Source organism: Haemaphysalis longicornis, unplaced genomic scaffold, assembly GCF_048455015.1.
Source record: "Haemaphysalis longicornis isolate Haplotype H1 unplaced genomic scaffold, Haemaphysalis longicornis Haplotype H1 scaffold_2, whole genome shotgun sequence".
Lineage (NCBI taxonomy): Eukaryota > Metazoa > Arthropoda > Arachnida > Ixodida > Ixodidae > Haemaphysalis > Haemaphysalis longicornis.
Genome location: NW_027526295.1, coordinates 105,021,782 through 105,033,829, shown reverse-complemented (window position 1 = coordinate 105,033,829; position 12,048 = coordinate 105,021,782). Strand labels below are relative to the sequence as shown.

The 12,048-nt window shown below is 45.7% G+C and overlaps 1 protein-coding gene across 1 annotated transcript in view; it reads right to left on the bottom strand.

Moving 5' to 3' along the window:
* LOC144169091 (alcohol dehydrogenase [acceptor]-like) overlaps window positions 1-9,687 on the bottom strand; it is a 94,096-nt gene extending 84,409 nt beyond the window's left edge. Inside the window, exon 1 of the mRNA XM_077698099.1 lies at window positions 9,482-9,687. Within this exon, the coding sequence (XP_077554225.1) occupies window positions 9,482-9,620 (139 nt within the window). The 5' untranslated portion in view covers window positions 9,621-9,687. The remainder of the gene's footprint in view (window positions 1-9,481) is intronic.
* Between the last annotated feature and the right edge of the window lie 2,361 nt (window positions 9,688-12,048).

The following is a 12,048-nucleotide window of genomic DNA, read 5'->3' as shown; positions in this document are numbered from 1 at the left end:
GCGAAACCCCGCACGCTTCTCGCGGCGTGGCCGGCTGTGGCCGCAAAGTGGCGAGGCCGCTCGAGCGACCGCTCCTAACCGCTCTTGAAAATGCCGCTCAAGGCAGACGCTAAGTTGCTTGTGCGGTAAAGGAGCTGATTATGCATGCGAAAACGGTACTATAAAACATCATCCACGGCGCTAGTGAAAGCGCCCATGAAATATCTGCCGGTGTGCTAAGCCTAACCATCTCCGGCGGAGCTAAGCCGGCTGTCTCGAGCGCTTCGCAAGTCGTCAGGCTCCTCCATCCTGCCGCACGCGTCGTGCGTCATTTTCTGGTTAAGGTAGGAGCTACCCCGGGCGCGAAATCGTCGATAGAGGCGTGAAAATACAGTGCGCGCAAAGCCGAGGTGTGCGAATCGCGTGCAAAAACGCATCATGCGGTTCACGCTTGACTTGCGGCATGTAGCGAGCTTGGGCACCGCGAGTGAGGTGACGAGCGCGAAGCGTTACGCGCTACAGAAAGGACTGCTTTGCGACGTGGGGATAAAAAAATGCAGAAGAAAATCACGAATTTCTTCTGGCGAAAGTAAAAGAAGAAATATACGAAAACTTTTTTCAGCGCTATATTTTTTGGTTTGTATTGGTTTATACGAATTTCGGATGATACAAATATTTTTTGCGGTCCCGCGATATTCGTATCATCGAGATTTTACTGTATTATACAAGTTGGAGAGCATTAAACTTCCTCTCTGTGTTATTAGGTGTATTTCTGCATTTCTTAAAAAGAAAAAAGAATATCTACAAGTGCAAAATGTTTCTTCCAGTATGCCCTCTGCCACCTCCGTGTTCCCACAGGGCAGTGTGTTAGGAACCTTGATATTTCTAATTTATAATAATTATTTAGCAGAAGTTATAGCAGATGATGTTTCAATTAGAATATTTGCTGTTGGCTGTGCTGTGTTAAAAAAGCCTCAGTTGAAAACTACCATGCTTCTTTAGAGGCAATTGTTGTGGCAATGCAAGATAGGTGTGCAAGCTGGACATGGCACTGAATAGCCAACAAGCTGTCCTTGTGCGCATAACTAGAAAAAAAAAAAAATGCCGGAGCGTTTTTACTCACCTTCATAACGGCCGCACTATTAAATAAGTTGAAAAATATAAAGACCTAGGGGTAAAACTTACCAGTAATCTATCTTGGGGTAGGGGGGGGGGGTCACATTTCCGAAATCTGCGTGTCAGCTTTTCAAAACTTGTTTTCTTAAGAGGAAACTTAAAAAAAGGCACACTGTTGAACACGCCCTAACCTCTATTTTTGCAAAGACTAATTCATACAAGTGCACTTTCTTTTCATGAACGGGGAGTGAGTAGAATGACTTGCCAGCAAATATTGCCAATGCCTACAATTTTTCGCAAGAATTGGAACTCTTCTTTTGAGATCAGTAGAAAATTCAGTTCTGTTATTGCTTGCTATTTTATGTTTTGTTGTGGTTATTAGGGTGCTCTTACATTTTATGCTGCTTTTTGCTTCGGTTTTATTTGCTGGTTTCTTCGTTTTATCATGTCGTGGGTTGTGCGTTAGTGTATTGTACCTTAATAAGATTACGGTCTCATGTTATTCAGTTTTGGCGCTGGTTCGATTTCCTGTTTCTGTTTCGACATTATGTCTGCCCATTGTGCTAGCGTAGTCCACTTTCATCGTTTCTTGGATTAATACTGTTGACCATTATTTATGTAATGCCCCTCGTTTCAGGGCCAAATAATCAGCCTGCAGTATAAATAAATAAATAAATAAATAAATAAATAAATAAATAAATAAATAAATAAATAAATAAATAAATAAATAAATAAATAAATAAATAAATAAATAAATAAAATGAAACACAGCGAAACTGGCTCACCCTCTACAGCTTTGTTAAACTGGTCAATAAAAGCAGGCTGGATCAGTTTTATTGCATGCAAGTTTGAATCTCATCTCCAAGAACAAAAACGGCGAGTCAGCATAACTCTTAGGCTAAGTTGGGAACAGCTGTGTATTACAAACAATTTTCACCTCACTGCAATTCCAATACTCAGCTTAGGTGCCGCTTCCGGACGTGTATAACACGGACATTTTCTAACAAGGGAGTGTGAGGCACAACTATTGTCGAGCATCGGGCAACGGTACTGCAAGTTACTTGTGTTATAAGAAAATTTAGCCATGTGGATCATGTGTCACGCACGCTAAATTCCAGCTTTTCCTGCAAGCTAAATGCCAGCTGCCTTGGTTAATTACCCCAAGGTTAATGGGAGATAGGAGAGAAATGCAACATCCATGCAATGTATCTACGTCTTGGTGCAATACCAGGTCTGCACCACAGCCTATGAGCGGACGATACAGCTCTGTGGATGTCTGGGAGCACCAATGAGAGAATGACGTCCACGGTCCAATAAGCAGTCGACTCCAGAATGATCACGTATCTTACAGAAGTATCAATTGCTCACATCTAAGTCTATTACACGAGGTTACATACGTGTGTTTGTAAGTTTCCACGCCCAGCTTCACATCAATATCAGTAGCATCCCTCGGCCACTATGCTTCAAGATTCTCGGTATCCGATTGCAAGCAGATGAGATCATTGAGACCCTTCGGGCGCTCGCTGGGAGCGCACATCAGACGAGACTAGGATAATAACAAGTGCCGCAACCAACCACGTGGGATGAGGGAAACCAACTTTTTTACACCACTACCGCACACACGGATCATCAGCTGTGTATGCTTTGTGACTTAGTTCCTGGGCTCAAACATGTAGGAAGACAAGCTAAACTGACTTATTCGCAAATCATAAAAACTAGCCCTAGGAATCACCATTTTCGTATCTAATTAACGTTTCAGTCATAGGAAGGCCCAATAATATCCTCCATGATGTCATTGTGACCTAATAAACAGCAAAACTCCACAGGGTCACATGCAGCTCCAGGGGCCACAATAGTCTTTACAAGCTGATATAAACAACACCACAAACCACAACCTTCATGCTTGCTTCAGTAGACATGTATATTGTGAATAGTGTGAATATTCCCCCCTACTATACAGTGGTGGTAATATTTGTCCAAAGCATAATCCCTCGAGTCACACCGCAGGAGCGCAAATATTACATAAGCGCTTGGAACCCTCAAAATACGTGGTCGATGGAGACGCGGCCAAGGACAGTGTCCGCGCGGCAATGGACATAACGGTAGTTGACCGGAAAGGTCATATGATCACTTTCAGGTTTTTCCCCACAGCCGACACAAGGTTGGAAGAAATTTCTGTTGCAAACATTGCTACTTTCTTCCACCAGAGCGAAAATGTCGTGCGCGACCAAAAACCGCCTAAGAAACTTGGCAAAGGGCCCGATCGCATCTGAGGTACAGGATACAATGAAAACTTGTTGAAGGGTAATACTGACTGAGCTTGAAATTATATAGTGCACTGGCTCCGTCGGCCCGACCGGCGAACGAGGCTGCTCACGCGGCAGCTCGAGGTGTCAGCTTACGAGACTACCCTCATACACGAGTTACTGCTTCGCACGGGTGGTAGGGAACGCCTGATGACCTATACAAAATCTAACGGATGCTACCGACTGATCCGTATTTGATATTTGGGGGCACATTAGATGTAGCATGCTTTAGCATGGCCAGTACTGCAGTCTAACCTCTTCCCTAACCCGTGACATATAGCCGGTGTTACCCTGACATCTATAACGACAAGTGTAAATGGTGCTCCACAAGGACTAGCCTCCCACAAAAACTAATATTCACCTATTTCCCTCGATATGAAGGTTATAAGAGATGTTTGTATAATTATGCGGACATTATTTCATGTGTCTAAGTATGCAGTAAATGTTAGCTATATATCACAAACGCACGTATGACTACCTCGAATTCCGCCTCATTTTTATACTAGTACGATTAGTACCCGGGTCTGCCCGGCTGTGCCGATCTCCCAATGGGCAAAGCCCGCATAAATTTATTTTCACAATTGGATATACTAACGCGTAAAGCGCATATAAATTTATTGTCACCATTGGATAGTTTATTGTGCAGTTAAATAGGATTAGGAATTTCTGTCTGCTGCCGACACATCAGCTCCTACGGGAGGCTTGTGCTTACAGCAAACAATGAACTTGTATTTTATTATAACCACCCAGATTCAGATTGTTCGACGGTGCGGTACTCAAACGACTACAAACCTATATGAAGTTTTAGCTCAGTAGGCGTCATTGGTAGCAATTAATGACAGTTTTAGAAGAAATAACATTAAGCAGTCACTTCTAAGCCACTACAGCGGCCTCACAAAGCAGTCCTGCAGCAAGACTCCCATATTTGTTGGAATAGGAGGAGTAATAATTGCTTATTCCACAAGCGCTGGTGCTGCTGTTAGGGCACGCGCCCGGTGGGGGGCGTCCCTAGTCCGAGATGCCCTGGCCTTGGCTGGCAGTCCAGGCCCTCTTCACCAGCATGCGCTGGGTCCCAGTGTCCGGACTTTTCACGCAGACCACCAACTGCTCGTAAGAGGGGGAAGGCTTGGGGGGTAGGCCTGGGGTTAGTCCGCCCTCCCATCCTTGGTGGTATAGCGGGCCAGGCAAGGGACAGAAATTACAAGTGGCCGGGTATATGGTGGGGAAGATCGCGTGAAGAAGGGTGCGATGAGGATAGGAGTTGGTTTGTATTATTCTTCTCAGGCTGGTGGCTTCTTGTCTTGATAACTAGGGTTGTGAAGCCGGGACTATTCTTCTTCTTTGGCGATAGTGGGCCAGAATATCTCCATATTTTACGAGAGGTTGTTTTGGGAGCAGCAGGCGATGCTTGTCCCTCGTAGATAATGGCCCGATGTACGTGCGCGCGGGCAGCGGCATGGGCCGCCTCATTACCGGCGAGGGATGTGTGTCCGGGTACCTATCTCTTCCCAGGTGTTTTGCAATCCAAGTTGAAGCAATTTAAAATAAAATTTCCTTGGATTATTCTTTTCAGAAGAATGCAAAATTCGAAATGACCAACACTCGAGTTTCTTTCTCTTTTTTTGCAACGGGTTTGGTTGCGCCACGGTAAATAGGATTTTGTGTCGCACATTCGGTCAGCTTTGCGGCCCAAACACCTTCACACCATGTCTTGAAGGAAATTTTTAAAGACAGTAGTCTTCTTCGGCTACCAAATGCGAAAAACTGGAGCGCGGTTTATTAAACAATACACGTGGGTTGGTTTTTACGGCAGCAAATTAATAAAAACAAAACGCGCTAAAGAGTACCAAAGAGATGTGCGCTGCTCCCCCACAATGGCGCGCTTGCTATGCGAAGGCGGGAAAACTCCATTGAACCGAACCTCCTTTTTATTTATAGTGTTAGTTGCGAGATAGGTGGGAAGATTCTGAGAAGTGGGGGTGGGAGGAAGAGCAGCTAGTTACAGTCAAATCCCGTTATTGGGAACGTCAGATTAATAAATTTTTTCAGACTAACGAACATTTTGAAAATGCCTTACCAAGTCCCCATTAATTTATATGTAAAATATTTCACTGCTGCGAATTTCAGAATACCGTATCAAATTTTATCATCCTCATATAAAACAACACTTCAAAATAGCGAATTCAGAGTGTACAAAATTACTCGTGTTGGTGTAAACGACTACTAATGGTGGGCATGTACATCTATCATCATCAGCATACTAAATGCGCGTTAGCTCTATCGCCATTGCCTGCGCTTGGGAGTTCTCGCCGGCGTGCTAGCCAGTGGCGCTAAAAAAGACAGTGAAGAATGCGATACATGGGATGAGGCCGCAGAAACGCTCGCCGTTGGAGTCTGCAGTCACCTTTGAAGATTGCATGCAGTGCGACGATGAAGCATGCACGTCTGCTGAACTGACGACTGAAGATATCGTCATCACAGGTCGTCGCGATTACGGAAGCAGAGACGAGGAAGCCGAGAGCGATTACGGCGACGGTGAGATAGAGCCCGCAAGCCAAGCGAAGAAGCCGTGTCTAACGCCGATGTTTTCCAGTGCGTAGCAAAAATGCGCACTTTTCTTAGCAGGTGCACCAATGCCACCGAGTCAGTGCACAAGACCGTGAACTACTTCGAATCGTTCGTCTTGCAGCAGTGGAGCATCACACGTCAGGCAAAGATCACCGATTTATTCAAATAAACGTGCATCCAGACCCGCGTTAGAGGATAACGCGATTGTGCACGTTTTCCCAGTAAAGGTAGGTGGATGCTTTGACAACGTTCACAATTTTTACCGCGCATTTTTTCTTTGTTCACTATGACGATTAGGTTATTTTTCAGTTCGTGGCGTTTGGCTGTGCAATGTTTGTGGGGATGGGGAGGAAAAGCATGCAGATGTTGTGGTACTGAAGAACGGAGAAGCTGTTCCACAATTGTGTAGCATGGAACTGGTGACCACAGGTTCGTTACTCACGTAGGTCCATTGCTAGGAAGTGTGCGTCATATTAGAAAGGAGGATACGTAGCAGGTGACAGAAAAGGGAAGGGCCGCTGTCTTCTAATAACTAGCCAGGTAGACAGCGTAACCAATTGCATATGCATGATAATGTAGCAGATAGAGTGGGACCAGTCCAGGACTCGGCCGTAGAGTAGGAAGATTGTTCTGGGTGAGCGACCCGCTGGCTGGGCGACTGCATGAACCATCTCGACGATGCGCGATATTCATATATATGAAAAAAGCCAACAAACATCGTTACCAAAGTCGCGAGATCGAAACCCAGCCGCTGTGACCAAAATTCCGCGGAGGCATAATGCCCAGACACCCATCTGCTGTGTAATACCAGTGCATATTAAAAATATCCTGGTGGCCGAAATTACACGTAGTCCTCCTCTACAGCGTCCCTCCTTAACGAAATCAAGCCACTTCCGAAATGTTTGCAGAAATACCTGCATTAAACTGGGACAGCGGACCTGAAAAGAGGAAACGCTCAGTTGTACGCAGAAAATACACAACGCGGCGCAGGGCAAGAAGTGCGCTTTCCCGCAAAACGGTCGCGGTACGCTAAGAAGCTGCAAGCATGCCGAGAGTTAGGCGTGCTTCACAGTAAGGTAAAGCAAGCACGGCGCGCTTCCCCGCTTGCAGACTACACCGAGCAACGCCTCCAATCCCCTATGCGCCTGCAACGCTTAGCTTCGATGCGCGGCCGCTGCCTGCTCGCTGGCGCACCGCGGAGCGCGGCCACGCTGCGCCGTGTTCGCACCTAAAGTGGACGGCCCTGTACATTCTGTAAATACGTCCATGGCATCTCTTTTTAAATAGACCTCTTCTTGTCAACCGTGGATCACCACATGAATTCTGGTGCCATGTAAGAACTGGAACTCGTTTTGGCGACATGTTTCTGAACAATCATGGCAAGCCGATGCCAGCATTTTGCGCGTGGGCAACGACGGCAGCGGTGATGCCAAGCGAGAGCACTCACAATACAGGAAAACTTGTTGCACGTATGAAAGATAAGAAGCACGTTGTTTAAATTCTCGGGAACCGTCATTTGAACGGAGATGTGAAGTCACGGGCAAGTGAGGCGTTGTTGATATAGAGCGTTTTTTTGTGTAAAATGCAAATTGCACACGCCTACTCGCAATCGATGAGTAAGTACAAGTAGGTTATGCGCGTGACCTAAATGGGCCTATGCAGTATTGCGAAGCAAAACGACCCGGAGAATTTTCTCTTGCATGGCGCCTCAAAGCGTTGTGGACGCTACGAGCTGATAAGGTCGGAGCACGACAACCCACAGACCCTTGTCTCTGCCCTTGTGCCCCGAGATACGCGCGTACATTGTGTCCGCTATGGGGTACGTCATGCTCTTTTTAGCAGCCGACCCGCACCCTCCACCAACTACTGGCGGCGTGGCACTACTTTTTGCGTCGGCCATGCTAGCTTCCGCACGTCATTTCTAGAAAATTGAGAACGAGCGTTTGAAGGCGATTAGCGAGACCGCAACAGAACAAGCTCGCTCAAAAGAATATTTGGAGATTTCCTCCAAGGACTAGCGGCCCGTTTGCCTTTCTTGTACGCGGCGCTGTCACGGCGAACCGGTCCCTTGCTGGCCGGATCGTGCAGAAAAGGCTTGCAATCGCCGCAGTTATTCTGTGACCGCTTCATGAAGCCGCCCCGACGACTATCGTCAGTACAGTCTCTCGCCGCACTCTCATCCTATTTCACGCAATTTGTAAACTTATTTGCAGGAATAGTCCGTATTGCAGGAATAGTCCGACAAGCTTTAACTGCAGCAATGTGTGCTTAATCGTGCGGTCTCCATTTCCATCGTGCAGGAGTACTTGCCGCGGTAGCACGCGTATCGTTTCCGCCTGCAGAAGATGCTCCGTGCTTTTTAGGATTATTCATACCTTGTAGGCATGCGCTATATAAAAAAAACTCAGCTAAGCTTGTCTGATGGATGCCGACGACCGGCATTAATCCCTGATTTGATTGATTTTAGGGTTTAACGCGCCGACGCTGCACAGGAGATGAGGCGCGCCGTAGTGAAGGGCTCTGGATTAATTTTGACCACCTGGGGTTCGTTAACGTGCGCGGAAGCTTCAAACAAATGGGCATATGTGCTTTAACCTGCATAAAAAAAGCGGCCGCCGCGGACCTATGCGAGCGACACTCCGTGCCGGAGTGTCGCTCGCATAGTCGCAGCCCGAAACGCCGAAACTACCGGCGGCTTCTCCCATAGCCGGAAAGATAGATTAGCTTCAGCAATTGATGCGACCCGCCAAAGGCCCCACCGCAGTCGTCATCGCCAGCCACTTCATGAAGGCTATGTGACACACGAAAAGCTACGTGAAGTCTCCGACCAGAATTCACATCTTAACCAGGAAAGGAAAAAACACGTAATCTAGCATTAGCCCAACTTGTAATCTCGACCCATTTAGGGCCTCAATAAACTCCATAACACAGGAATCCAAATTTCCAATTTTCTGGACAACGACGCACCGGAACTGCAGTAATGATAGGTCAATGATACACGTTAAAAACAGCAATAAAATATTTGTCCCAGTTTCCTACTACATTAGGAAATAAAAAAAAATTCAGTTCACAAAAAGTAGCTCCAGAAGCAGTAATGATAGCTATTTTGCATTCTGAGGAAAAGTATGACAAACTTTTTATGTGATAAATAACAAATATCATATAAAATATAAAAAGGGGATGATTTAGGTTGCTTCATTACTTGTAAAATATGTGCTCCCGAGGTAATGGGCACAGCCCGCGATGTGTGAAGGCCACAAAATGGAGATATTTGTTTTGCCGACAGAGGTCGTGGGCAGTGAACTGTCCACCAAAATTTAAATTATTGGTGGGCTACTTGACGAAACGGTTGGCCTGCCAGCCAACAGCTATGAGTTTCTAGTTTCACGGCTAAATGAGATTGCGTGTTTTTGTTCATAAACGAGAAACTAATATCTGGGTTTTCGTCTGGCGCTGTGTTCTGGTGTACATCGTAAAGAAATCATAAATGAAACTTCTCTGCGCGAGCTTACCTATGACGTAATCGTATTCTTCTGACAGTGTGCTTTGCTGGTAAGATGGTAGTTTCGGTGTATCCACACGGAAATTGTATATGGCTAAATAATTAAGGATGGCAAGTAATACATTTGGGTAATACGGCACAAGGGACATTACACTTCTGTTCTGCTACCGCGTGGGAAGCACGCCTATAAAATACACCTCTTTTAACATAAATGGCTCGCCTCCTTACGTGGATTGTCAGTTTTCTTTGGCTCTAGAAATTTGTAAAAGGCTGCAGCTGTGGAAGCTGAAGCGCCATACAAAGGTACAAAGGTTTTTTTGAAGGCGGCGGCTCTTTGTCTCGTCAGGCTGTCTCCAAAGGGATCTTGCGGCGAGCAGCTGTTCCCCAAAGCCTAGCTCCAACATAATCAACAATGCGTTGGCAGGTCACGCATGTCTACCATCGTCAAATGTGGACAATGCATAAATTTGTTGTCACAGCAAGCTCATTCTCTGTCGTTTTTCCTGGTATCGATTTCACAATTTCTGAGTGACTTCTTGTTGACTGGCTGACGAAATTAAAAAAAAAACTAAAAAATAAAACAAATAAATAATAAAATACGGAAAATGGCAAGTCGTATAGCGCATGGCATTTCCACAAAAATGCATATTTTTTAAAACTTTTCGCCTGTAATCGTCATAATAACGTAACTGGGGATTAATCGACCAGATTTAGGGGAAATCCCCAAGGTGGAGTAAGTGTCTGCGAAGGAAAGTTCGACATCCACCTGAATGCAGTCATACGGCATCCACCTGACATCCACCTGAATGCAGCCGTATGGCTGCATTCAGGTGCATGTCAAACTTTCCTTCGCAGACACTGGAGATAATTTGTTGAACGAAATTTCGAGAAAGTAAAAAATAAGAAAAAGATATAAAATTATTACGGAAAATGGCGAAGCGTGCAACGCTCTGCATTTCCACAATAATGCAGATTTCGCGAAAGTTGTATGTGTAATTGCTTTCCTAACGTGAATTGAGATAATTGGTCGGACGAACTGCTGAAAAACTATAAAAATAAAACATATATATTAAAAATTACAGGAAATGCAAAACGTATAACGCATGGCATATCCACAATAGTGCAGATTTCGCGAATGTTCGACCTTCAATCGTTTCAATCGTGTAAATGGAGACAATTTGTCGGACAGCATTTCGAAAAAAAATTGACTATAAAAACTCACTCTCAAGACAAGCGGTGTAAGAATGCTACGAATTAGTCGATGATTCTCTGAATTTCTTCATAATTTTTACGTGAGTGAAACGGTACCGACAGAAAGCTAGTCAAACATAATTATTGTTACTGCACCTTTGTCCACAAGAAAGCAGTCCAGTAGGAAAATAAATGTAAGCAGTGCTATCTATACTCATCTGTATGTCGTATTGTTAAATGATTGAGCACATGCTCCTAATAAGTGAAGGATCGCTTAGAGCGTTCACCTCTAGGCTACTGGTTAGAAAACGCAAACACAATTGGTATCAATGCGAAAGCCATAGAAAACAGTAAATAATATAATGAACCGATCAAGCCTCAAGGGTTTGGTAAGTTAGAGGGGCGTTTAGGGGGCGTGTATTTGGGGGCGTGCATCACAGGTAAAGGTAGGAAGCATGAATCCTACTTTGTTTAAAAGTTTCAAAAGCACAGAGTGATTTAGTTGAGTTGAGCGGGCAAAAGGTGCAGCCGACGATGCGATTCTTTCTTTTCGACGACCACGGTTCATTGTACGGGTTAGCGCCGTCCATGAACATGCATTGTTTTGCCGAACAGTGCCAAGGTTTAAGACCACTATGATATTTTGGGGCCCACGGGCATCGCAGGGTTTGAGGGCTACCAAGGATTCAATTCCTTGGGCCTACGCCACAAAGACGTCTCGCTGCCCGCGCTTTACGCTGTCTCTACCCCGCGGCGTCGTTAGGGCACCCGGGCGGTGGTTCGATCGGCAGCGTTGGAAAATATCTTTGGGCCTACACCGCCAGGAGCTGTCTTGCTGCCACCATGGTCCGAAATGCCTCCTCTACCAGTTTGTCTCCCGGCTCTCTTTTGCGCACGCCCTGCGTTATTAATTGATGGATTGCCCACTGAACGTAAGGTTAGACAGACACCTCACCATACCTCAGCCGTCTTGAGAAAGTTGTGTTTAGAACTATGTACACCTTTAAAATAAGCGCCTGCCTGACTGCCTAGTTGACTGAATGACAAGACTCACTGGGCACTGACTGGTCGATTGGACTGACCGATTCTGAAAATTTTGAATGCGTGAACAGTTGACAGGTGCTTTCACCTGTTCCAGGTGCTCTGCGCAACCTCGCCTGGTCGATGACGGCCAAAAAGCCCAACCTTGAGAGAGCTTTTGTATGCCGTCAATGTCTGTCTAAAACGGGGACAGGCATACTGTTGGAGCCTGATCGAACGCCAGAATGACGGTTTTGGTAAGCTCTTGTAAAATTGTTTGCGCAAATGCCTGGAGGCTAGGCATGCATTAGTGGCAGCTTCCGGTCATCGTGGGCACGCTTCCATGCTGCAGAATGTGCGCCAGAT